General features: G+C 48.2%; 1 protein-coding gene across 3 annotated transcripts in view; it reads left to right on the top strand.

Moving 5' to 3' along the window:
- Nucleotides 1–27,178, top strand: part of RAP1GDS1 (Rap1 GTPase-GDP dissociation stimulator 1) — a 748,947-nt gene that overhangs the window by 671,156 nt on the left and 50,613 nt on the right. For all 3 annotated transcript variants that reach the window (XM_078676213.1, XM_078676214.1, XM_078676215.1), the window contains one exon: nt 5,387–5,512. In XM_078676213.1, the coding sequence (XP_078532339.1) occupies nt 5,387–5,512 (126 nt within the window). The remainder of the gene's footprint in view (nt 1–5,386; nt 5,513–27,178) is intronic.

Here is a 27,178-nt window from a genome sequence, read left to right as displayed (position 1 = left end):
ATGATCAGCTATGTCTTCCCTCTCAAGAAAAAGGTTATCTTATGATCCCCTAAACTGATATTCATTGTATCCCTGAATCCAAGTTTGTCGGAATGAAGGTATTTATTGCATGTGATAAATAGCGATACCCTGAGGGTATGCTATTTATCGGGTGTGATAAGTAGCCCATATTAGGAGTTTTTGGGGGAAAACATGCAGATTTTGGTACTTACCACACCAAAATCTGCACGGTAAGGTAAGTACCTGTTACATTTTGGCAGGTTTCAACAAAGGGTAACATATTGAAAACACTCAGTAATTACTGGATGCTGTAAATACCAACTAACTCAGAATTCCAATCTCCGTGCAAACCGGGGCCTACGCACGGGGTCAAAAAAATCCGACCAACGTGTAGTGAGAGAGTATGTGTTCTTTACAAGTACACAGACGTTGTTTATAACCAACAAGACTGCTTTCAGGTTCTTGCTGTTTTAGGTATTATTTTGCCTCAAGCATTTTCAACCAGTGGCACATTTATGGACTCCAAAAAAATCAGGGTTTTAGATAAAAGCGAGCCAGCGCAGTTCGCTTCCGAAAATGTGGTATGTATAGGCTTTAACAAAATGAGGAGTGAAATAGGGGTCTGTCCCAGCTGCTGTGTAGTGATGTTAAATGAAGATCAAGTCACGTAGGTTCTTGTAGAAAGATGTATTTATTAATTAAGTTGACATGAGGTGGTAGTTTATATATAAGATAAGATGGTAAGAATAATCCTTAGTTAAATCCCTTAGTAAATCCCCACCAGGAGCTGTCACTAGTCAGCTCAATCCTCCGCTCCTAACTGACACTAGCATCAGAACATAACATTCCAATCTGTGATAACATTCCAAATGATGACAAATGTGAAACAACTAGAAAGCCAACACTACATGCTGCCACCTTTACTCCATATTCTGCTCAGCACCGGGGCGTCAGCGGTAGCTTATGCAACGAGAAGCCCTCCCTCTGATACTGCACACTGGCCCGAGTCCTTGCCGTAACAAAAATGCATTGATATGTCTTACTAGCAGGAATTACAAAACGATATATTTTTTACAGCAAAGCTACGTCTGTTTTAAATATATAATAGTTTTCTACTTGATACGTCTGTTTGAGAGATATAATACTTTTCTACTTGAGTTAAATCTATTCTACAATCCTAAAAATGTCGGAAGAAAATGACGACTTTCAAAATTTATTAATTAGACTGCTTGCAATGCCAGTCGGAATTTAACTTCTGACCTTATCTGTTTTCTCCAAAAAATTGCACAGTTTACCGTTTATCTCTGTTTATTTTTTATTATATTGTTTTGTACTTAATAATTGACTAATTGTTGACGCTGTTTGCTATTAGATTGTATTTGTTTTGTGTGAATGTTATTGGCGTGTTTCTTAGGCCTCTCTGAGGCACTCTTTACTTAACATACATACTATTGGTAGAGCCTCAACGGTTCAGTCCAGCAGGGGAATGCCTGTCGCATCACACTGGAGGCATACTGCTGCTGATTAATCCTTTGATGGGTGTATTCTGTCAGTTACCTTTATTTTTCAGCTTTTTATTAAGAACCACGGTTTTATTTAAAATTATTTGATTGTTCCATAGTGGCGGTGGCTAGTCTGCCACTTGCCGCTTTGTAACTAGCGTGAAGTTAGTTTTTTCTACATGAGGCACTTATTGGTTTAATTGTTTTTTTTGTTGATCTAATCTATGACATTTAAAACATATTTTTCCCTCTAATAGCTTTATTAGTTGCAGACTTCCTTTATATTGGAGACGGTGCAGCTAAGCATAACACCTAACCTATAGTGCCAGCAGGCGAGCATAGGCTATATTACTTCTCTTTTGAGTTTTCACTGTCACAAGCTTCAAAGAATAATTGACTACTGTGCTTACCTTTGAGTGCAAATTAAGACCTATCGAAGGCCTGTATTTATGACTCAATCAGTGCATTTGTAAAGCGCGCTACTTACCCGTGAGGGTCTCAAGGCGCTGAGGGGGGAGGGTGGTGCCGCTACTGTTTGAAGAGCCAGGTCTTGAGGAGTTTTCTGAAGGCGAGTAGGTCTTGGGTTTGCCGTAGGTGGGTAGGGAGGGTGTTCTAGGTTTTGGCGGTGAGGTAGAAGAAGGATCTGCCGCCGGAGGTTGTTCGTTGGATGAGGGGGACATCGGCGAGGCTGGCGGAGCGGAGCTGGCAGGTGGGGGTGTAGAAGCTGAGTCTGGTGTTCAGGTATGCTGGTCCAGCATTGTGGAGTGCTTTGTGTGCGTGGGTGAGGAGCTTGAAGGTGATCCTCTTGTTGACGGGTAGCCAGTGTAGGTGTCTCAGGTGGGGCGTGATGTGGCTGCGGTGGGAGGCATTGACGATTAGTCGGGCTGGGGCGTTTTGGATGCGTTGTAGTCGTTGTATGTGTTTGGCTGGGATTCCTGCGTAGAGTGCGTTGCCGTAGTCCAGTCTGCTGCTAACGAGGGCCTGTGTCACCGTTCTTCTTGTTTCGGTCGGGATCTACTTGTAGATCCTGCGGAGCATGAAGAGGGTGTTGTAGCAGGAGGAGGAAACGGCGTTGATCTGCTTGGACATGGAGAGTGAGGAGTCGAGGATGAATCCTAGGTTGCGTGCATGGTCAGTGGGTGTTGGTGCTGTTCCCATTGTGGTCGGCCACTAGGAGTCGTCCCAGGCTGAGGGGGTGGGTCAGAGGATGAGGACTTCCGTCTTGTCCGAGTTCAGCTTAAGGCGGCTGCTCCTCATCCAGTCTGCGACGGCCTTCATCCCTCGTGGAGGTTGGTTTTGGCGGTGTGTGGGTCCTTGGTGAGGGAGAGGATGAGCTGGGTGTCGTCGGCGTAGGAGATGATGTTGAGGTCGTGATGGCGGGCCACTTGTGCGAGGGGGGCCATGCAGACGTTGAACAGTGTCGGGCTGAGGGATGATCCATGGGGGACACCGCAGATGATGCCGGTTGCTTCGGATCAGAAGGGTGGGAGGCGGACGCTCTGGGTTCTGCCAGAGAGGAAGGACGTGGTCCCGTCAAGGGCCTTGTCTTGGATTCCGGCTTCTAGGAGGCGCGTCTTGAGAGTGCAATGGCAGACCGTGTCGAAGGCGGCTGACAGGTCTAGGAGGATGAGGGCTGATGTTTTGCCGTTGTCTAGTTGGCGCCTGATGTTGTCTGTGGCGGAGATGAGGGCTGTCTCGGTGCTGTGGTTTCGTCTGAATCCGTATTGGGACGAGTCCAGGATGTTGTTGTCTTCCAGGTGGCGGGCCAGTTGTATGTTGACGATTTTCTCGATGACCTTCGCCGGGAACGGGAGTAGGGAGATGGGCCGGAAGTTCTTGAGGTCCTTGGGGTCCGTCTTGGGCTTCTTGAGAAGGACGTTCATTTCGGCGTGCTTCCAGCTTTCCGGGAATGTCGCTGTTTCAAAGGAGATGTTGATGACCTTCCGTAGTTGGGGTGCGATGGCTGCGTCTGCTTTGTTGAAAATGTGGTGTGGGCACGGGTCTGACGGGGATCCTGAGTGTATGGAGTTCATGACCTTGCGTGTCTCGTCGTCATTTACGTTGGACCAGGAGGACTCGCCACTGTATGTCATTTTCACTACAGAGCCAAAGGTCACGTTTTCTGCCTTGTTTAAGGGAACAATATCAAAACAAATTGAAAGCGAAAATAGTAACTAATTATGGCCACAGCAGAGCACCTTTTGTTTATCAATTAGGCAGAAATCAAATTTGTTCTTGGTGTTTGAATAATCGGTATCATTCTCTACCAAGGCCGTTGACACTTCTTTTCATGAAAATCAAAAGATTAAAAAGACTGAGATATCCCAGATGCAAATTAGACATGTGACCAATAGCAGTCTGGGTGTGCCCCTGGGTGTACAGAGTAAATACGTTCATATCAACGGGATAGGACTATGTAGACCCCCATCTAGGTAGAGATTTCTCTAACTGATTTGAAGACTTCAGCTAGTGCTGAGCATTGCTCCACTTGAGTCCCGCAGTTCTACAAGCATGTAATACCCAATACTTTGCCCTTACTAACTGCGATGCATTGAACGTAGTTGAGCATTGCCGCGATGGTCTAGCAGCAGTTCATGGCCTAGGTACTTGCAAAGAAGATTTTCCTTCCACAACTTGGTTGTTGAGTCTCTGGGGAACAAAATAATGCCGGCGCATTTCCAAGTGTCGCCAGAAGGATGTTTTCATCATTGGAGAACTCTATGAAGGTGTAAGAACAGGGCACCCATCACTATCACTGCATGTTATTGACATTTAGGAAGTTTCCTTCTATCCTCAACTAAAAATTTTAAAGTGCAGTACTAGAACTCCGGAGACCATCATTAGTACAAAGTATGCGTGACATATTCTTTGCAACGAGCTCCAATTCGGACAAAAACTAGATATAAGTGAAAGACAAATGACCATTCCAGCAACCTGGCTTTGCTGCTCGCCCTCCCTATGTATATGCAAACCATGGCTATTCATGATTATACGTGGTCAATCAAGGATGGATCATGATCTATCCTTATTTATGTCTGTACTTGTGAAAAGGGCAGTACTTTGCGGTGATCTTTTTTGAGTGAGTAACGGCAAATGAGCAACCCAATATACCCTTGAGGGTTTGGGCAAAGGATATGGTAGGGTAGAAATACCTTCAAGGGGTTTTGTTATTATACAATTCACATAGAATTTAAACAATATTTGAGGTCATTATATGTATAAGACCAATAGTGCAAAGCAACAATCTCAAATTTTTATGCAATTTATATAGGTCACTGCAAGCGATCCAAAAGAGAAGAGAGGGAGAAGGTGTGTATGAAAAAGTTCGTATTTAATACTCCAAAAATAAATTGTTTTTTAAAAAGGGTACAGAAATATAACAATGTTATAGGAGAAAATGATTCAAGAATAACAATCAAACAAAAACTCTCTATAACAATTGTAAGCGCTTGCAGTGACCTATATAAATTGCATAAAAATTTGAGATTGTTGCTTTGCACTATTGGTCTTATACATATAAGGACCTCAAATATTGTTGAAATTCTATGTGAATTGTATAATAACAAAACCCCTTGAAGGTATTTCTACCCTACCATATCCTTTTTTGAGTGAAGCTGAGCTGGCAGTGCTTGTTATATGCAGGGGGATGAAGAGTGCTGCACACACCCAAACAATGTTGAGATTTCAGTGAAAGGAATCTTTGTCTGGTCGTGCTCACAAAGTAGGGCTTTTGCTAATTTTTGAGATCATTGTGTTGGTAGTGGAATATTTACCTAAAAGTATATTAAAGCTGTATCTTGTGTTTATTTCATCTAAGTATTGTAACATAATTTCACTTTATTCAAAATGATGAATAACATGTATTGTTCTGTTTTGGTTTTCAGTAATAAATAAAGCGAAGATGCTGTCAGCAGGTGTAGCAGAAGAAGTACTAAAATTTCTGCGATCTGAGATGCCTCCGGTGCAGTTCAAACTATTGGGAACACTCAGGATGTTAATAGATGCTCAAGGTAACATATTCACCATTGTTCTGCTGCTAATTTAATGCATTGTAATAAACTGTCCTAAAGCTCTGTTGGCTCTTTTGTAACCTTTGCAGTTTGCATTGATGTTTCCATATGCAACAGTAACCATAGCTCCAATTTTAAAAATATATATTGACTGTTATTTCTAATGTCTGTACATGTTTACAGTCTGCGAAGAGAGAACACGACTGACGTGCATGGAGTAAAATAACTTTGGGTCCACTTGAACAGAGGTCACAACTTAAATTAGACGATTTATGAATTACGAAATGGAATTTGCACAGAAAACATAGCATATGCAGATGTGACTGGTGATAATTGCATCAGGAACACCCTTTCTGAAATGGCTGTTGATGAGAAACATGTGCCAGTCCCAACCAGTAAATTGCTTCCAGCATTCCAGCGGCAGTATTATCAAAAACACACGTAAACAAGCCTGTTAATATACAAAAACACACAGAAGATGTGATTTCAATATTTTTGTGCTTGTGTTCAATTGTCTGTAATCTAAAACCAAACAATATGTGTTGTCAGGTTTCATTATGGGAAGCAAAGGGTTGTTCGTTGGCAAGGTGCAAGTTTCAATCACACCTTGGTATTCTAGTTGGTCTAAGATTTCTTTGACCTGTTTCTTCACCTTATTTTTAATAGGGTACTGTCTCAGTGGAGTTGGAGTATTCTTTAATGGGATTTTGTGGTGTTTGGACTCTACGTCCCACCCTACATGGTTGCGGTTTAATGCTGGAGCTAGCGCTTGTGCCCACTCCTGCACATATGAGTGTTTTAAGGAAACCGGAACTAGGTTGGAAAAGGCAGGCAAAATAATGCTTTCACCTTTTGGGCAATTCATTACAAATTCAAGCAGACAACAGGATGTCTTGTCCAAATTTCAAATTTTCCCAAAAGAGACCTTTAATTGTTCTTGAGATATCCCCCTCTATTTGGAGATTAATTTTGTGTAGACGGTGTGGGACACTCACTGTTGTATCAGTTGCTTCCCCCGTGATGAATTCATTCAATACTGCTGTCACCAGAAATTCCTTCAGGTTCTGGCGAGCTATTGTTACTTCTGCCATGCTGTCTAGCATCGTCTGAGCCCATTCCGCGTTCAGAAGTGGCGTCCTCAGTAACCTGGGCATGTCTGATTTTTAATCCAGAGCAGTACAAAAGGGGGTGGTGATGGACGGAGCATCTGAACCAATCAAACACTCACACCCAGTCAACAGATCTGGGTTTAATCCATCAGAAGGTCTTTAGCCCACTCTGCCACCCCAGTTCAGACATGGCCATATGCAAATCAGTCTGACCCTGTGCCTCATGGGAACAGTCCAGCCTGAACTGCCAAGCCATGCCTTCCCTGGACCGGAAAAAAGCTTCCTAGGACCGGTTTCTGGCATTACAGCCGTCTTCATCCCGGCTTGCTTGAATCCAGTGGCAAAGTGAGCAAGGGACTCACGTCTGAGAATACCCTGCCAACTTATGGCGAACAAAGCGGTACAAAAGGGGGTGGTGATGGACAGAGCATCTGAACCAATCAAACACTCACACCCAGTCAACAGATCTGGGTTTAATCCATCACCGTTCTTTAGCCCACTCTGCCACCCCAGTTCAGACATTGCCATATGCAAATCAGTCTGACCCTGTGCCTCATGGGAACAGTCCAGCCATGCCTTCCCTGGACCGGAAACAAGCTTCCTAGGACCGGTTTCTGGCATTACAGCCGTCTTCAGCCAGGCTTGCTTGAATCCAGTGGCAAAGTGAGCAAGGGACTCACGTCTGAGCATACCCTGCCAACTTATGGCGAACAAAGCGGTACAAAAGGGGGTGGTGATGGACGGAGCAGCTGAACCAATCAAACACTCGCACCCAGTCAACAGATCTGGGTTTAATCCATGTGGTACAATCCTCAAGTGAGGGAACCATTCACATTGGCAAGCAAATAGTTAACATTCTGTGTTGTTCCTGCGGATTCGTATGGGGAAATATTGCTTCCAACTGTGCTATTTTTTTAGCAATCTACAATGGTACTTGATCCCTTTTTGATGGGAGCGCACCCATTATTGCTTTTAGTGTCTGCGGACTAATTATTGGTGTGTGTTGAGTCTGAACGTCCGTGTTCTCATATGGGATGTATTCTTCCAGTGGATCCACTTCAATATATTTGTAAAATAAATGTGCCTGTGGATCTGCAAGTGGGAATTTTACTCAGGAATAGAATACCTCTGATCCGAACACCTAGTGTGCCTCAATCTGGAAAGTAACATGACCACCTTTACAGGGACATTTTCTACCAATCTCCGAGTTACTGCCTGTATGCAGTTCTCTGTGATGTTTAGAGCGTTAACAAATTAGTTTCCTTCCGCACTTCCACTGCTACTTGCAGGTTCAGTCATTTTGAAAGGAGGAGAAAGTAAAGGTTTAAGAGGTAGGGTTTAGCACAATATGGGAACCTTTAATCCTTACAAGCTTGTCTAAAACCTTCAGCCAATCCACAGGGTGTACCTGCTCAGCTTGGGCAGATATTCCTTCCCACTTCAGACGTCTCTGAAAAGTGTGAGTAGGGCTGTCTGAGAAAGCACGACTGAATTACTCAGATTTTACTGTTAATATAAGAACCAAACCAACTTTAGCAGCGCCATGTCGTGAAGTTCCTAGGACCCCCCCAGGACCTGTGCATTTTGGATGACCTAAACTGAGGGCTTGGTGTGCAGACAGACTCTGGACACCCCCTCAGGATGAATCAGGCATTAGACCAGCTAGCTTTATGGTGCCACTACCACCATCCTGTATTTTACAGTGGTGTATGTAGCTTCTGGCAACCACTGAACATGATAATCCTAATTCCTCAGTTAACGTGGAAAACAATACGCTATCTTTCGCTCAGTCACTCGTGCTTACTTTTCACAGAATACACATAGAGTGACGATTGGAGCGGTTTCAATAATTTTTGATTGGTGAAGCGCCTTGTCTAGTGTGAAACATATTAGCTGCAACAGTCAAAAGACCAGAGCAGACAAATGCGATCGCTAGCACCAATATCGTAAATACCAGATATATTTCTAGCATAGTGCTAATAAGGTGAATAAAAGCAGATTATATAAAAACAATAGCATTGGCGTACTCCTACGATTCGTAGCTTCCCTAAATGTACCTACCCTAGATATGTAGGTGAAGCATGTGTATGTAAGTGCTAGTATATTTTCTAACTGAGCCAAGAATCCCCCGGGGAAGTGCTAACCCCTCACTTGATGGTTCTGAATGGAGGAACCGATCTCTGTGTCAAGGATGGCACCCTACAAGGGTTGTCAGATCTCTGCCTGTAGATGGATCAGCCTGCAGAGCCTCTGTCCAGCGTGGAAGGAATTCTTCTTTGTCTCTGTAAGGGAGAGTGAGGTTATTTCATACTAAAGTGGTCCCTCAAGGGTGATTTCCTGAATCAATATGTTTTAAAAACATTCACTAATCCTTTGCTAATCCTTTTCTAAACAAAAAAACTGAAGCACAGCTGGCTGTTGTCCATGGATGCAAAAGTGGTGACCCTTAAACAGAATAAATCTGCTGTGCCTGGGGACATGTTTATGTATGTCAGGTACAGGGATTAAGATAGGGTACCCAGAGCCTGATGTCTGAGACAGAAGTAAGCTACTAGGTAAAAGGCCACCTGTGTGTGGGGTGGTGGAGAAGCAGACCAGGAGTCAGGAATATCTGGTTCAGTGGATTTATTGGAAACAGGAATTTCGGAGAGAAAGAGGTTCTTAGATACTAGAGTCTCTTTTAACAATCAGTCTGTGAAGAAAGAAATGAGCACTCTTCCTGGCACAAAGCCTTCTGGTACTTGTAGTCGGCTTCGGCACTTCTCTTGTGCTCTTTACCAATGCTGGGTTCTTGAACGTTGTCGCTCGCCGTTACCCAAAAGAAAAGAGAAAGCAAAAGAATCCTGTAAGGGGGTTGCTTGCTCTCTTAGCCTTTGACGCAGGAGCCAGGGAAAGTGTGGGGAACAGTCACCTCTACCGTCACCAGTGGTTCGTGTATGCGCTGCCTTTTACGCTGAAGACGGCCCGACTCGAGAACTCCCACTTTTTCCCCAGACCGAGGAAATACGCCCCGTACCTTGTGGAGCCACGTCCCTCCGGGGCCGTGGCTCGAGTTCTCGCGTTGCCAGGTAGGGTCTGGCTGCCCGTCTGTTCCGTCCTCGGGTCCCGCTCTGCTCCGGTTCTTCTCTGCGTCTGCTTCCTTCTGGTGCAGGGTTTCAGCTCTGTCCCACGGCAACACCGAATATGTTCGGGCAAGCGTCCTCCCTTGGCGTTCTTCGTCCGTTGGTCCCGTTGAACGACTGCTCCCTTCGACGGCTTCCCATTTGAAGGACTCCGCCCCACGTGATCTCTGTGACTCCTCTGGGAAGCCTGATGCCTTAAAGGGCCAGCACTCCCCGGGTAGGCTCTGCAAATACAGGAGAGGAGATGGAGAAAGATAAGGGGGAAAGCGTTCCAATGGAGATGTCCCGGGCTGGGGAAAGCGTTCCAATGGAGATGTCCCAGGCTGCTCATCCTGTTCCTCCTCACACTGTGTTAGGACCGTTATGTCGTGTGGATGGGACAAAATGCATGTAATTGTGTGGCGGGGTCGAAGTAAGGGACCGGAGACCAGGTCGTGGTAAATAGGGTGTTATTTTCTTAAAGGTTTTCTTATTACGATTGGTAAGTCTGTCCCGATTATACACTGATGGATCCGTGGTTGTAGGTGACCTCAGTACGCTGCCTCTTCTGCTTGGCTCCCCTCCTTCCGTTGTCTTGGTACCAATACCGGGTTTCCTCACCGCAGGTTACATGTGGAGGAAAGATGCAGAGCTTCGGGTCCGATATCTGTTCTACACGAATGCCCGGGGGACCAGGGAGTGAGGAGATCACCGCTGACTTGGTGTATAATACAACACGTTTCACTCTGGGGTGTGAGGTAGGTTTTGGTGAGGAGGGGGTGATCGAGGAAGGGGGAAGAGGGTGTGGGAACGAATATTTACAAAGAGGAGGCAGGGTCGTAAGTTGAGTTATGCTGGTAGGACGAGTCTCCCCGCCTCCCAACCCAGCCCGACACTCTGCCGTACCTGCTGAAGCTACGCTCCTCCTGGAACGTGGCTCGGCGAATCGCAGGGTCGTTGGCCTCCAGGCTCTGCCGCGGCTTCCTCGGTCGATGTTCCTTTCTCCTCGAGGTCCTCTGCTTCCCGTCTTCGCTCCTTGCCTCCAAATGCCATTCAAACTCCTCTCCACGCAAGTCACTCCTCTCCGGTGACGTCACACGCCGTAGTCTGTACTTCCTCTATTTTATCCAATCCTGCCAAATGGACATCAGAAAGGGGCGTGTCTTCTCCGTACTCGAACGCCCAGTTAAAGGAGCCTTCACCCTGTTCTTCCTCTTGGGTTAACTATAGCGGGTGTCTGTCACTACACTCGTTCTGAAGGGGATGGAGAGAGGGTGACAAGGTAGAATCAAGAGCCCATCATTCCCTGTTAGGGGAGCCCTCGTCGACCAGCCGAGTCTCTTGGTCACATATTGGTATGTACATTATGGGACTATCCTAAAGGACATGACAGCGGTAGACCGATCAGATTGATTTCCGGAGGCAGAGAATTCCAAATTTTCAGTGCAATACCAGAGAAAGCTCACATTATTTTTTTTTGTGGAAAATCTGTGGTTTCAGCAACAGGGAGCTGGTACTTCGCGATGATCTGAATCTGCCTGATAATTCTAGCTTTTGTACCACATACCTAGGGGTATTGAAATGTAAGGTTTTATGAGTCATGCACACACATTCTTGTTGTATTATTGCCTCATAATGGAGCCAGTTCAAGGGTTTTAGGATCTGGAGAGATGTTTGTTTCTTTTTGTTCTGGTGACAAGTCTGGCAGCAGCGTTGAGAGGCCTTTAGAGGGGCCAGCCTGTATCTAGACAGGCCACAGTGTGTAGCACTTCCGTAATTCAGCCTGGGAATGACTAGGGTTTGGACCGCAGATTTATGGTCATAATGGGGGAGGAAGGGTTTTAATTTCCTCAAAATGCTCATAATTTTCTCCTTTGTTGGAAGTATTGATGTGATCCTGCTTGTACAGGTATTTGTCTAGTGTAATTCCCAGAGATCTACAGTGTCTATAATGTGAGGTGTGCAGTTGAGGGCAGTTAGATGCTTCATCTATAGGTCGATCTTGAGGTTGTGTTTAGGTGGAGAAATGAAAAGGAATTCAGTTTTGACAGCTTTAAGTTTGAGATGGTTGCGAGTAAGCCAATTTTGAGTGTTTTGTAGAGTAGTGTTGAGGGACATGATGTCTTCTGGGGAGGAGATTTTCAGGTGCAATTGGATGTTGTCTGCATACTTGTGATAAGGAATGTTAGAGGATGTCAGGGAGTCTACTGGAGGTTCCATGAATAAGTTGAAGAGAGTGGGTGAGAGGACGGATTCCTTGTGGGACCCGTAGGGTGACCGCAGTGAGCTTGGATAGTGATAGATTAACCTTGTCTCTTTGAGTTCTATTATGGAGGAATGAGGTAAACCAAATGTAGGTTTAATAGACTGTCGTGTTTGACAGTATCAAATGCAGATGATAAGTCAAGGAGGATAAGACGACACAATTCACTCTGATCCAGCATTTTTAATACATCATCCCCTATGTGAGTGTCTGCTGATTCTGTGCTGTGACCTTGACAGAAGCTGGATTGGCATTGGTCAAGGAGTTGGAAATTATCTCTGTGGTTGAAGAGTTGGACCTGGACACGTTTTTCAAGAAATGTCACCAGAGGGGGAATGTTGGAGTTTGCACGGAAATTGTTGAGGTCTGAGCAATCTGCAGTTGTTTTTTTTCAAGATGGGGGTTACCTGCCCTACTTTTAGGCATTCAGGATAGGGTTTTGGCAGAGCGAGGCATTGACAATTTTGGTCCATAAAGGGAGAATTGAAGATTTGATCTCCTTAAAGATAATCAGAGGTAAAGTGTTAATTAAGTGATTAGATGGTTACAAAGCTATAAGCATGTTGGGAATGTAGCTTTCATTGAGGGGTGAGAATGTGTTCAATGAGGCATTTTTTGGGAGGGAATGCCCATTGCGGCCAACAGGAGCACCAGTCTTTGAGGGATTCAAAATGATGTTTAAAATAGCCGGCAGTAGGTTTCTCGCTGATCGCAGATCATTTTCAATAGTTTCTGATTTTCCCAAGAAGAAGTAAGCAAAGTCCTTGCAGTTTGAGAGCATGTTGAACCAAGTACTGGGGAGGTGGGGAGGGGAATTAGGTTGGTTGGTCCATTGTTGCTTGATATTATCAGAGAGGTTGTTCGAAATGGGGGTCTCAAGTTGGCAATGGTTTGCACCTTGTCCAAGTAGGGACCCTTCCTTCTAGTCACGATAAAGGAGTTACGCTCCTAAAATAACCCCTGATCACCACCTTGGTAGCTTGGCACGAGCAGTCAGGCTTATCTTAAAATAAGTGTGTAAAGCTTTTGCACATAACCAACAGTAACACAGTGTAAGTACTACAAAAGGACACCACACCAGTAAAAAAATTATCCAATATTTTTATATACTGAAGACAAGACCAAAAACGATAAACAAAATCCACAATACGGTACTTGGAAATCCTCAGTTACAAAATAACCTTGAAAAACAGTTCCTTGACGTCTTTAGCTCAGTCTGGGGCTATCCCAGTGTCGTGAACAACAAAATCCAAAAATTCTGGCTGACCATGGCGGCGCGGGCCAGCTACAATGTTGTTAAAACCCGCAAAACAGTACCTTTAGAAATGCAGGGTGTCGGTGACCTCTGGTTGAGCTCCGAAAGCACGGTGTAGGCAGGCGTCGGTTCCAGAGGCGTTGCAGATCGAACTTCTCGCAGTTGAAGTCAGGAGTGCTGGCGTCGGCAGGCGTCGGGTGCTGCGGAGCTTTGTGCAGCGGGACTCGGCGCAGTGCTGGCAGGTCACTGTACAAGCAGCGGCGTTGTCGTTGCTGAAGCGCTGTCATCGGCTGACGAACTGGAGTCGATGGTGCCGGCGTCAGTAGGCCAAGGCTGCGGTGCGGGATGAGGACGGTGCGTCGTGTAACTTCGGTGCTGTGCCCTCGAACCATGGTGCATGCAGCGGCTTCAATGTCGGCGTGAAGCGGCGTCGTTGGGGATACCAGGGCGACGATGTGAAGTGAGGCAGTGCGGAGTATAGTAATCACAGGTCGCTGTGCAAGCAACGGCTCAGTGGCGGCGTCAGCAGTCGGTGACGGTGAGACCAGGGTTCAATCAATCAATCAATCAAAGACATTTATAGAGCGCACTACCTACCCATAGGGTCTCAAGGCGCTTGGGGGGGGGGGTGCCGTTACTGCTCGAACAGTTGGGTCTTGAGCTTCTTCCTGAAGGAGAGGTGGTCTTGAGTCAGGCGCAGGTCGGCCGGGAGGGAGTTCCAGGTCTTGGCGGCCAGGTAGGAGAAGGACCTTCCTCCTGTTGTGGCTCTACGGATGTGTGGGACGGCGGCGAGGGCGTGGCTGGCAGATCGGAGGTGGCGTTTGGGAGCGTAGAAGTTGATTCGGTTGTTAAGGTAGCTCGGGCCTTGATCGTGAAGGGCTTTGTGTGCGTGGGTGAGGAGCCGGAAGGTGATTCTTTTGTTGACGGGGAGCCAGTGCAGGTCTCTCAGGTGTCCGGAGATGTGGCTGTTCCGTGGGATGTCGAGGATGAGTCTGGCTGAGGCGTTCTGGATCCGCTGGAGTCTCTTCTGGAGCTTGGCGGTGGTTCCGGCGTAGAGGGCGTTGCCGTAGTCCAGTCGGCTGGTGACGAGTGCCTAGGTGACGGTCTTTCTGGTCTCCGTGTGGATCCACCAGAAGATCTTCCGAAGCATGCGCAGGATGTTGAAGCACGACGAGGAGACGGCGTTGACTTGCCTGGTCATGGAGAGGGAGGAGTCCAGGATGAAGCCCAGGTTGCGTGCGTGGTCCGTCGGTTTGGGTGCGGTGCCCAGGGCGGGGGGCCACCAGGAGTCGTCCCAGGCGGAGGGCGAGGAGCCCAGGATGAGGACCTCCGTCTTGTCTGAGTTCAGTTTCAGGCGGCTCGTCGTCATCCACTCGGCTACCTCTTTCATCCCTTCGTGCAGGTTGGCTCTGGCGGCGGCGGGGTCGTTGGTCAGGGAGAGGATCAGCTGGGTGTCGTCGGCGTAGGAGATTATGTTGAGGTTGTGTTGGCGTGCGATGGCCGCGAGGGGGCTCATGTAGACGTTGAAGAGTGTAGGGCTCAGCGAGGATCCTTGAGGGACGCCGCAGATGACTTCGGTGGCCTCTGACTTGTACGGTGGTAGGCGGACTCTCTGTGTTCTTCCGTCGAGGAAGGAGATGATCCACTCCAGTGCCTTCTCCTGGATTCCGACGTTGCAGAGGCGCTGCACTAGGGTGCGGTGGCAGACCGTGTCGAAAGCCGCGGAGAGGTCTAGGAGGATGAGGGCCGCTGTTTCTCCGTTGTCCATCAGGGCTCGGATGTCGTCGGTGGCGGCGATGAGGGCGGTCTCGGTGCTGTGGTTGGCACGGAATCCGGAGTGCGAGGGGTCGAGGGATCCGTTCGTCTCGAGGAAGGCGGCCAGCTGTTTGTTGACGGTCTTCTCGATGACTTTGGCTGGAAACGGGAGTAGAGAGATGGGGCGGTAATTCTTGAGTTCGGTGGGGTCTGCCGTAGGTTTCTTGAGTAGGGCGCTGAGTTCGGCGTGCTTCCAGCTCTCGGGGAAGGTGGTGGTGTCGAATGAGGTGTTGATAATGTCCCGCAGGTGGGGTGCGATGACAGCGTCGGCTTTGTTGAAGACGTGGTGAGGGCAGGGGTCGGTCGGAGATCCGGAGTGGACGGAGTTCATCATGCGGATGGTGTCTTCGGTGCTGATCGGGGTCCAAGCTCGGAGGGTGGTGGTGGGCGGCGTTGCTGTGGTCGTGGCGTGGGTCGGATGGGTGCTGAAGCTGTTGTGTATGTCCGCGATCTTGTTGTGGAAGTAGGAGGCGAGGGAGTTGCAGAGGTCTTGCGAAGGGGTGATGTCGTTGTTTCCGGCGTTGGGGTTGGAGAGCTCTTTCACGATGCTGAAGAGTTCCTTGCAGTTGTGTGCGTTGTTATCCAGTCGGTTCTTGAAAGCCGTTTTCTTGGCGGTGCGGATCAGTTGGTGGTGTTTCCGGGTGGCGAGCTTGAGGGTGGACCTGTTGTCCGGTGTGGGTTCCTTTCTCCAGACTTTCTCGAGGGCTCGGCAGTTCTTCTTGGAGCTCTTGAGTTCGTCGGTGAACCATGGGGCTTTCTTACTGCCGGGTCTGCTGGGCGGGGTCCTCAGGGGGGCGAGTTCGTCCGCGCAGTTGCTGAGCCACTTCGTGAGGTTGTCGGCGGCCTGGCGGGGCGGTGTGGCGTTGCGGCAGTGCCCTCTGCAGTGCCTTCAGGACACGGAGTTGGCAGCGGCATCATAGACGGCGTCAGGTTGCTTTTTCTTCTGTTGCAGCACAAAACACACAGTCTCCAGTGCTGATGGAGAAGAACTTGAAGTCTTTACTGTTCCTGAGACTTCTTGAACGGGGGGCAAGCTCTACCTCAAGCTCTTGGAGATACTCAAAGAAAGAACTTTCGGAGAGTTCAGTCCAGTCCTTTCACTGCCCAAGATAGAAGCAGCCACTGCAGGCCAACACAGCAAAGCAATCCGCAAAGTGGTAGTTCCTCCTCACAGCTTCTCCAGCTCTTCTTCTTGGCAGTCTTCTTGGTCCAAAAAGTTCTAATATTATGGGGTCTGGGTCCCAATATTTATACTTCCAAATCCTTTGTTCTCTGAAGGCAGAGAGTGTCTGTACCCAGCCAAAAACAGTTATGTCCTCACTGGTGCAGCTTCCTGGCAGGGAGTGGAGGCGGCATTGTGCAAGGCAGACCAGGCCCATTCAGGTGCAAGGAAATCTCCTCCCACTACTCTAAATGCAACCCAGGTCTATTTAACCCAGCCCTGACCCATCAGACTTCTGGAGCCGCTGCCCCTCTCCAGCCCCTGTCATCCAAAAGCCAGACATGCAATACACAAACCGAGCAGAGGCACACTGAATGGTTAGGCAAGAAAATACCTACTTTCTAAAAGTGGCATTTTCAAACACAGAATGTAAAAATCACTGTTGGACTTGGCCCTTCTGGCAGGTTCACCCCTAAACTTTTTGCTTTTAATGGTGACCTGGTGAGGGTGATTTTTGGTTTGTGCGCACTTTCACTGTGTCCCAGTGGAAAGTGCGTGCGCACTCTCAGTGCGTGGAGTAAGGTTGGCCTGCCCTCCCATAGGAATGCATGGGGAATGTATGTGTCCCTGGTAGTTCCTGATGCGCGAGGTGTGCCGGCTCGAGTCTGGTATGTGCGGACTCGTGTGATTGAATGCTGCGAAATGATGTATGCGGCGTGTATGTGTCTAGTGTGGAAGTGCCACTTCTAAACATGGCTGTGCGTGTGCTGTAAAGGTGCTGGCGTGTGATTGGCTGGGGCTGGCTGGGATGCCAGGCTCCATGAGTCATGATGGGTCTGCCCGGTGGTGAGTGTGGAGATTAGCATGCTGATGGCTGGGGAGGAGTGCACCTGGGTCCTGAATAGGGCTGGGCTTTCCCCACACAATGCTGGCTCCGCCCCCTGTGGTGCGTCTAATGACCCTAGCCTCCCTAGTGAATAGAAAGGGTGGTTGAGCACATCAAGGGTGCTCCAAAACCAGCTGCGACTGGTTTCTCCCCCACCCTGCACCCTGAGACAAAGGGATTTCATGTATAAGTAGGGGCTGTGTCCCCTTACAATTTGTTCTCTTCCAGGATCCTTTTGCTGAGGGGGGCTGTTGCTGTTGGGCGCCAGGAGGACCGCCACTTGGATTGCCTCCCTACCTGGAGGCCCAGTGAGCTGGCTCTGGGCCCAGCCTTGCCCCCCTGCCTGCCCCCAGGACTTTGCTGGAGCTTTGTTTGTGCCCCTAGTGCTTGGGATCGCTTTGCCTTGCCCCTGGCGCCTGGGAGCGCTTTGTTTTGCTTCTAGCGCTTAAGAGTGCTTTATTTTGCTTATAGCGCTTGTGGAGCGCTTTATTTGCCTTTAGCGCTGGAAGCGCTTCTCTTTCATCCCTAGCGCCTGGGAGCGCTTTATTTTCCTCAAACGAGCGCTGGGAGCGCTTTATTTGTAAAGGCCGGTGCCCACCGTCGTTTGCCCCGAAGATTTCACCGCCGCCGGCCCGGGACCATCCCTGACGCCATTCCCCGGGCCGCGCTGTGATTGGCTGCCGGCCCGGGATCCCCCCGTGACGTCGTCCCCCCGAGCCGCGCTTGGATTGGTGCTCGCCAAGAGTTGCCCGGCAACTGAAGGAGCATCCTCGAGGACGTCAGGAAATGGCGGCCTAATTGCGGCTGGGGCGCTGGCCGCACGTACTGCCTAAGGGGAAGCCGGAAGCTTGACGGGAACTCACCCCGCCCTCCGGTGCACTCCGCCAGAAGAGAGCCCTGCCTGCCGGCCAAGGAGAAACCCCGACGACTGAGAAGGAGAGCCCCGAGGTGCGGGAGCTCTCCTGTGTCCCGGGTGGAGAGGAGCCGTGCAGGAATGACGAGTAGCCCCCGCCACAGCAGCCCGGTGAGTGTGGGCATCTGGGGGCTCAGCAGTGGTCCTAGAGCGGCCCCAGATGGCAGAGGGCCGCTCCATCGGTCAGCCACAGCACCCTGGGGCATTATTGTTTTAAAGCCCTAAGAGGGCTCCAGGGGCATTTTGGTTGTTGTTTCGAGTCCAGGAGGGACTCCAACGACGGCGCCCATTATCTTTCGAGCCTAAGGGAGGCTCTGGGGCATTACTTGTTCTTGAGTCTAAGAGAGGCTCCAACGACGGGGCAAGTGGTCTTAGAGCCCCGAGGCTCCAAAAGGCGGCATTTCATTGTGAAGAGCCCTGAGAGGCTCTTGGGGGGCATAGTTGCTTCGAGTCCCCAGGAGGGGGGCTCCAACGAAGGGGCACATTGTTATTTAGAGCCCACAAGGCTCAGGGGGCATTTTTGCATTTCGAGTTCCCAGAAGGGGGGGGACTCCAACACTCCTGAGGGCACAGTTGTTTGTTTTAGAGCCTACAAGGCTCCCACATCGCCTTTGGCCCCATCATTGTTGTAACAGCTGCCCAGCACTTCGTGGGCAGCTTCTACGTTTAGGCCCCCCCTGACTTTGGGACACAGGGCGTCCTAGCCCCCACAAGGCCAGTTGGCCTATGGACAGTCACAGGTGGTGACTTATGTGAGTTTGGCGCAATTGTTCTTTCCTGCACCTCTGAATGTTGTTATGCATCATGTGTTTTCCTTCCCTACACCTCTGAATGTTTATGCATCATGTGTAATGTTCCTATGCTTATACCCCTAAATGTATGGTGATACTTAGGTGGTTGTTTTTCTCCTAGTGCAGGTGTTGCTAGTGAGGTCCTGGTTCCCGGCACAATATGTTCCTAAGGTGGTTAGGTTTGCGTAGGTGGTACTTACCTGGTACCAGTAGTTACTGGTTGTGTGCTAAAGTGATTGATTCTATGATCTACAACATGCTATTTCTAACAGTATTTCTAGTTCTAAAAGTGCTGATTCCTGACAGTGGTCCATGTGGCCCTGTCTTTTACATATCCCCTGTAAATTCTGCCCGTGCCTGTTGGCACATTGTAAAGTGTGTGTTTTTATCTAATGCGTTTTGGTGTAATACAAAGGCTATTTTTATACATAACCTTGTGTGGAGTTTCCTTTGTGGTGGGCCTTGGGTGTTGTTGCTGGGGGTGCGTGCGCAAACACTTAACTCACATTGCCTCCAAGTTTAGCCTTGCTGCTCGTGATACGTTACCAAGGGGGTGAGCAAGGGTTATCTTGGCGTGTAACTCCCTTGCCCTGACGTGGAAGTGGTGGTCTCTGACTGACTTTGGCGCAAGCCCTGGCCAGCCAGGGATCCCATTTCTAACAATCACCCTCACTAAAAGATGCACTTTAACATTGAGTTCAGGCATGCTAAACTGTATTTTCCCACCTTGTTCCCAGGGCAAGTTATGTTTATAAGATGTTCTAAACAAACTCCCTATTCTGTCCAATGGGAACAGGCAGCCTTGCAATGGTGAAGAACAAAATACACAGTAATTCACCACCAGGACATGTCACACACAGCAATACATGTCCTACCTCTAACGTACACAGCACCCTTCCCACAGGGGTACCTTAGGCCTACCTTAGAGGTGACTGACATGTAGAAAAAGGAAAGGTTGGGGCCTGGCAAGTGGGTGCACTTGCCAGGTCGACATGGCAGTTTCAAACTGAGCACAGACCCTGTGGTGGCAGGTCTGAGTTACCTTTTGAGGGCTACTTCTGTGGGTGGCACAACCAGTGCTGCAAACCTACTAGCAGCATTTGATTTACCAGCCTGGCACTTTACTAGAGTCTCACCAGTAAATCAAATATGCCAATCATGGAAACACCAATCCATCACATAATTTACAGCAGGAGCACTTGCACTTTAACACTGAACAGCAGTGAGAAAGTGCACAAAGACACTAAACCAGCAAAAACCGGGTCAAAACCGGGAGGTCAGAAAGCAAAAAGGCAGGGTAAACACGCCAAAAGATGCCAAGTCTAACAGAGGTTTTGTTTGGGGGTCGATTTCTAGCTCAGTCTAGCTGAGTTCCAGAGAAGTTGGCTTTCGAACTTATGATTCTTTTGTTGTATGTGTTCCTCACTGATCTTAAGTGTTTCAGGTGCTCCGTTTGTCGTTGAACCAAGCTTTAGAAACTTTGGCGGATATGTTTTTTTGTTGTAGGGGGGGCAAACAAGTCAAGGATGTTCAAGATAGAAGTATTGTAGTGCTCTGTGAGGTCATGAAAATCTATCATGTCAACCTGGGAGAATCGGTTCCCAAAAGAACATTTTTGGTTACTTGAAAACAGTAACTGTTGTTTGAGTAATCTTCTTGAAGCGTCAGCCAGGTTTTTTCAGCCTCTTCCTCCAAACAAGTCAACCTGTGTTTGTCAGGAATTACAGAATCTAAACATTGTTCGATTCCATGTAGCTTACTTTTAGTAAGTTGAAGAATACATCTTGGCATGTCTGAAGATCCCCAGTAGCTTGTAAGTTTATTTTACTAGCAAACTCCTCTTACCATCCCTGGTCCTTGTTCTCCTTAAAAATAGTCCCAATCGAAGGATAGAAGCTGCTTCTAGCGAACTAGTCATCACAGCACATTTGTACAATTTTTTTTCGCCTAGTAGCTTCGTGAAGAAATTAGACTGTAAGACACTAATTTTCTTTGGAGCCTTTACGAAGTGCTTGGTGTCATCTGTCGACGATACTGTGTATCCTCCAACCCCACTACACTTTCCTGTAAATAGAAACATGGCCTTCCTCTCCCTCCGGACCTTTTGATGGTGAAGGGAATATTTCTAATTCTTGACGCATGCCACAGCCTAAGGTCAGCAGAAGGTCAAAGGGCCAAGGTATTTTATGAAGGTCTCAGACATTTACCCTAATGACACCCATGTCATTGTTTAACTGATTTTCGCTTATTGTTACAATCATGGTGGATTGCGCCATTCTGAAGAATAGATGAAGTTTCTTATGTTGCTGGTAACAACAGTCACACGATGACAATGAGAGGGGCAGGGGCGTAGCTAGAGCTTTTGGCGCCCGGGGCTATCCCTCAGATTGCCGCCCCTGGGATGGGGGAGAGATAGGGGTGCTGGGAAAAAAGGACGGCGAGCACTTGAAAGAGGTCCGAGAGGCACGTAGTATCGCCGCTAATTGTTACCTCGATCATGTAAGTTACATGCACATACAAAGCTACACAGTTGAATACACCGGTGACTGGCAGTACAAAAGAGAACACACATACTGCATGATCTATCTTGGGACTCAGAAAAACCGCATGTGGTCAGTCAGCTCCACCTTGCCAACACAGAGCAGATACAAAGCCCACTCTGGTGGCCCAAAGGCTGGAAGTGCAGCCAATGGTGGGGAGCTGAGAGACGCCTGTCCTGTGGGCTGAGCCTGTAACCTACCCCCAAGTCTACCCAGGGCACAGGAAAGGAGCCACTGCCGAGAGAGACACGGGCTGGGAGGCAGCGCCAGGGCAGGGCTGCCGAGCCTGTGAGTGACAGCCCTCCTCAGCGATGGAGCCAAGTCTTGCGGTTGCTTCCCTTACTCACGGGGTGCCCACTTCCGACGCCCCGCCCGAGGCCAGGTGTCTGGAAATTGTGGGTACAGAACCGTTGGAGTTCTCCTCCCATTCCACAACCTCCACCCAGGCCTTCAAAACCGACCTCAAAGTTCTCCTCCTCCAAAGACACCTCCAAAATTAATTCATGCCCTCTCTATCATCTGAAGGAAGACCTCCCTTTACTGAAAATTCTATTTTCCATGACTATGGAAGTGCCTTCCCAGTGTGTTCTTGTGGTTGGAGTGTTTGCCATTTATTGCAGTAGTATCCTTGTACCTGTGTTTGGTACTCTTTTGTAGCATGCACACGTAACACAGCATAATGCACAAGTACACTCTACGCGGCGATCCAAAGACAGGCAGACAAACGAGGTGTCGTCCTCGGAACAGTTGTGTTCTTGGGACACCTACCTGCAGGACGCCATGTCGAGTTTACTTCCTCAATAAACTCGCATATGTTTCCCTTGTTGTTGGGATCCCTCCAATACATGTTGATTCAACTGGAATCCCATGTGATCAGTTAATTGGTACATTGACCGAATTACGGTGTGACCAATGTTGGGACGGGCAACAACACATGTCCTGAAGAAGACCGGGGTGACTTTCGTGGCACAGTAAGTCGGTCGAAACATGTTGACAAAGGCGGTATTAGGAGGGTTGTTTTGAGAATCATGAGTTTCTCTTGGAAACATTACCCATCCTCTTATTTCTTTTAATCCTGGTTGTGGAACCTGTTAATAAAGTTTTCGTTTGGTATCCACAAACTAGTTATAAACACTTTCCCTTTAACTGCACGTGTTGTGGACCTTTTCCAGTCACAGGGTGATATCCACTGATCACTATTTGATTTATATGTTTATATGTTGTTTTGTTTTGTACATCTGTCTTATGGTCTTTTTATGTTAAAACCCCCCTCCCTATGCTCCGTCCAGAGTGTTGCTACACCTGGGCGTATTGTAAGCAGACCCGATGATGAAGCATGTCACACACTTCGGTGTGTGAGTTAGGGCAGTATTCTCAAAACAAAGGACTTTTTGTTTTGTGGCGTGTTTAGGGGTTTTCCTTCTTCTTTTTCTTGTTTTTCCTCTCAACCCCTCTACGTGTGTACAATTATTACTTAGGGGGTTCGGGTGTGAGAGCTTTAGACACAATTGACCCTCTCCCCTTATTTGTGTTAAATGACAAGTACACTCAGTGCCTGAAAAGTATGAAAATAAATGTTTAATTTCATACCTACAACTAAATAGCCATAAAAAAATATTAACTGCACAAGTGTATCCGTCAATTAGTAAATCTAAGAGAGAAAAAAATCCTACAATGCATTTAGCACTTTGAAACATGGACAGAATTTTAAGATGCCACTGTTCCCTTTAAAGTAATGATTGAAAACATCTAGGCAAATGCGAACAGAGTCCTGTAATTGGGTTGGAATGCAGTGAGTACATCTTGTGGACCATCCTACATGGCTTTTGCAGACTTTAATCATGAACAATTCCCTCATAAATAACATAAATTGGTATTTATAAATGTTCCAAAATAGAGTTCACTTGGGTAACCATGGACATCAACATTAATATTGATCTATCTTATGCCTGTACCAAATGTTACATGAACTTGCTTCACACTGACAATCTTGGAAATCGGATCTCTCCTATGGTATTTCTGCAAAGACCACATATATCCGATTTTCCTTCACACCCTTCCATTACCCTGGTCTGTCACTAGGTGATGTTTCACTTTTTTTGTCTTGTAACACACTGTTTACTACCTCTAACATTTTGTTTGCTTTCGATACTTGCACAAGTGCCACCATTGCCTAAGTAACGATTGTTCTTGTGTTTGAGTGGCCTCCATATATTGCAGTATTATACCTCTAATTGTACTTAGTACGCTTTTGTAACCTGCACACATGTCACTTTCTTCTCCTGTAATGCTCCGTTTGCTACCTCTTGTATGTTGTTTGCTCATAATTGTCACTTTTGCCTCATGTAACTTAACGTTTGCTTTTGTAATTTTGTTCAATTGTAATGTTCTCCTCATGTATCATTGCTGTTCCTATTGTGAAGCGCTCTGACGCCTTCGGGTACAGTCCACGCTATTTAAAAACGCATAAATAAATAAAATAAACCTGCTGCTCCAGCTCTCCTCTTACCTCACTCGTCGCTCTGGGGTCTCTATGGCAGGAGGGGTGGTTGGGTCGAACTTCGATTAAGTAATCACTTCTGCAGCAGCCAGATTCCTCACAAGAGCGTAGCGTTGAAGCGCGTGACGCGTCACTGCTACGTTCTCAATGGGAGGGCTGGCCAAAATGTCACCCCAGGGCCGTCATTGGTAGCGCTCGCGCGCTACAAGATTGACAGCCCTGGAGGCTGGTTCAGACCAACATCAATCAAGCACCTACAAACACGGGACCGACTGATGGCAATTCAGGTGCGCTGCTTTGTATTTTCAAACTGGGCCGTCACCGTGGCACTAGAGGTCCGTTGCAGCCGCGGCAGCTTTTATAACTTACTTGGGGACACTGTGTTTCCCAAATAAGTTATAAAGGCCACCGCGGCCGCAATGGGCCACCAGTGCCGCGGCTGCCCCAAAAAACGTGCCGCCTGGGGCGGCCCGCCCCCGCACTCCCCTAGCTACGCAAGCGGAGAGGGGATCCCTTCTAACACCATTCATGCTGCACATATGTAGATTTTTACAGCAGAAATGTAATCACTGTTCTTTGTACGGCAGCTTCTGTGAATGTACATGCTATTGTTAAATTGGTCCCTTGGTCATTTCAATAAATGGCATTGGAATAATGACTAAAATAAAGTTGTGTTAAATTGAAAGAAAATATTTGAACAATCTGTACTTAAGCCAGTACTGGAACTTTCATAGATTTCCTTAGCTTGTATCATTCCCCGTCGTTGGAATTGGTGTCTCTGTAAATAAAAAATACCATAGCAGTAGGTACAAAAGAGAAAGAAAGGCCTAGGCCTCATCTTTTTATTTATTTATTTTTATTTGAGTTTTATATAGCGCTGGCTAGACCCGGAGGTATCAGACCGCTTTACATAAGGTTCCACAAGGTTCCACAAAGTTACAAAATTACATCAGTTACTAGAAAAACATTTCAAAAGCGTAAAGACTAGCTAAAAGGAGCTTAGAAGGGAGAGGGGGTAGGGTAAAGGGGTAGGAGGGAAATAGGATGGAGAGACCAGGGAGAGTCTTACAGAAGTCCGGCTGGGTAGGTGACGGCCGAGGGGGAAGTCCACAGCCCATCTCCTCTATAGCTATCAGGTTGCTCCACCAGGCATTGGCCAAATAGCTAGGTCTCAACGGAAGAACATTAAGAAGGGGATGAGAAAATGGAGCGTAGAGGGGGAAAGGGGGTAGGGTAAAGGGGTGGGAGGTAGAATGCAAAGGTGAGACGAAGGAAAGTCTGCCCAAAGTCCGGCTGGGTAGGTGAAGGCCAAGGGGGCCATCTCCTCTATAGCTATCAGGTAGCTCCACCGGGCACAGACCCAAAAAAACGAGGTCTAGCGCTTACATAAGGAAACATCGTGTTACGAGTTCAGGAAGGGACCAAAAGTCTAGAGTCCAGAGATGGACTAGTGGAGCTGGGAGGAGGTGGGGGAAAGAAGGAAACACAGCAGGGAGACGCATAAAACCAATGTCAGATGTCCGGCTGGGTAGGTGACGGTGGAGGGGGGAACCAGAGCCAGACTTCCCTACAGCTGCATAGGACAGCTCCACCGGACATCGGACAAGGTTGCTCAGGCTCCGCAGTAAGTAAAAAACAGTTATGGTATCCGCCCAGTAGGCCTTGTCATAGTTCCAATGGAAAACACCGGTCCTGGTGTTACTGGACAGCGCCGTCCGCAACGTCCTCCATCTCGCCCCCCAGTCAAGAGTGGTGAGAGGAGAGGTGGAAGCAACTTCTTCACCTCTTCCCTCCGCATATGGTGGAGCCCTCACTTTGTAATCGTGTCGATTCGCTTCCATTGTTCCCTCCAACTAGTCATTTCACCACTTCCTTGAGGAAATACCTACTATTTCAAAGAGGGATAAGCTTGTGCCCCTCCCCAATTCAAAGGACTAGGATTAGCACTTGCGAAGGCCAAGGCAGGTATCCATACTTTCCGTAGGAGGATGGCAACCTTAAAGCTCTCGCTCGCCGCTGGCAAACACCCCACTCCCCCCTCCAGTAATCCTGAATGTAGGAACCCGAAGGGGCAGCCAGGTTCAGTTCTGCATGCTGCTTTGGTGTATGGTGGGCACCATGTTTAGGTCAGGCAAGTCTCTTCCGGGCACCATATTGGAGCAGGCAAGCCGCAATCGGTCTCCCCCGGTGTTTATTTCAGCTCCCCAGATACCCATGTTTCTTTTGTGCAGTCTCTGCCCCTCAGGCTGGCCTCTTAAATGTGAGGGGGTTTCTCGCGTTGGGAGATAAAGCTTCCTGCTGTTGGCGGCGTTCACGCGGCCCAGGCAGGCACACGCAGCCACACATTCACTCTGCCTCCCGTCTTACCCGCAAACCCGAGATCTCACCGCTGCTCTCCTCTGCTAAATCTCTTTGGGAGATGACCTCAGCAGAAGCCAGGAGACACGGTGGGCGCTGCGAGAGACAGGAACGGAGATTCTGGGTGCCGTCGACGTTTTGTGGGACGCTCGCTCCGCTCCTCCTGCTGGGGCGGCAAGCGTGTGCGCGAGGCCGGTGTCATTTACTATAGTGCCGCCCGAGCGGGGCACCGCAGTGGGTTAATGCGCATGCTGTAGAGCCCTGGTTAAGAAGCGCTGCGTCCCAGAGTGGCAGCGCCTGCACTTTGGCCCGCAGGCTGTGCACGTACTGCGGCAAGAGCTGGTCGCGGTCCAGCGTGTCCAGGCTCAGCACGAAGAGGCAGGCCTGGCTCGGGTCCGAGGTGTAGTAGCGCGAGCCTTCGATGGCCGCCCGCACCTGCCGGTAGCTCTCCGGAATAGCCTCACCCCATAGAACCTTCCTGAGAGAGCCTCAGATTTTATACTGCACGTTGTGCAAGGGAGTTTCCACTGAGCTCTGCTCAGATTTCTCTTCAACTTCTGTGTTTAAACTGTTACTCTTCAACTTTCATTCTTCATGATGTCTGACAAAGAGAAGGCTTTATTGAAAGCCTGTGCCACCTGTTCAAAAAAGAGGCTTTATGTGGAGGACAAACATAAAGACTGTAGTTATTGTTTGTACCCTGACCACAAGGCTACCGACTGCAAGATCTGTTGAACCTGCTCTTCAAAGACCTTGAGAGGTCGGGAGAGATGTCTACTCACCTGGCTGCAAAAGTTAAAGTCACGAAAAGACCCTGTTTCGAGTGACAGTGATGATGCCTCCTCTGCGACATCTTCAAGGAGGTCTCAAAAACGGGGAAGGTCTTCACCTTCAACTTCTTCTGACACCCTCTGCCAAGGCTTTACAAAAGACCTCTGATAGGTCGGACAGGCATAGTCCCATCAAAAATACT

The sequence above is a fragment of the Lissotriton helveticus genome, chromosome 2_1, assembly GCF_964261635.1.
Source record: "Lissotriton helveticus chromosome 2_1, aLisHel1.1, whole genome shotgun sequence".
Taxonomy (NCBI): Eukaryota; Metazoa; Chordata; class Amphibia; order Caudata; family Salamandridae; genus Lissotriton; species Lissotriton helveticus.
Note: the sequence above shows the minus strand (reverse complement) of the source record. Positions and strands in the feature narration are given on the sequence as shown.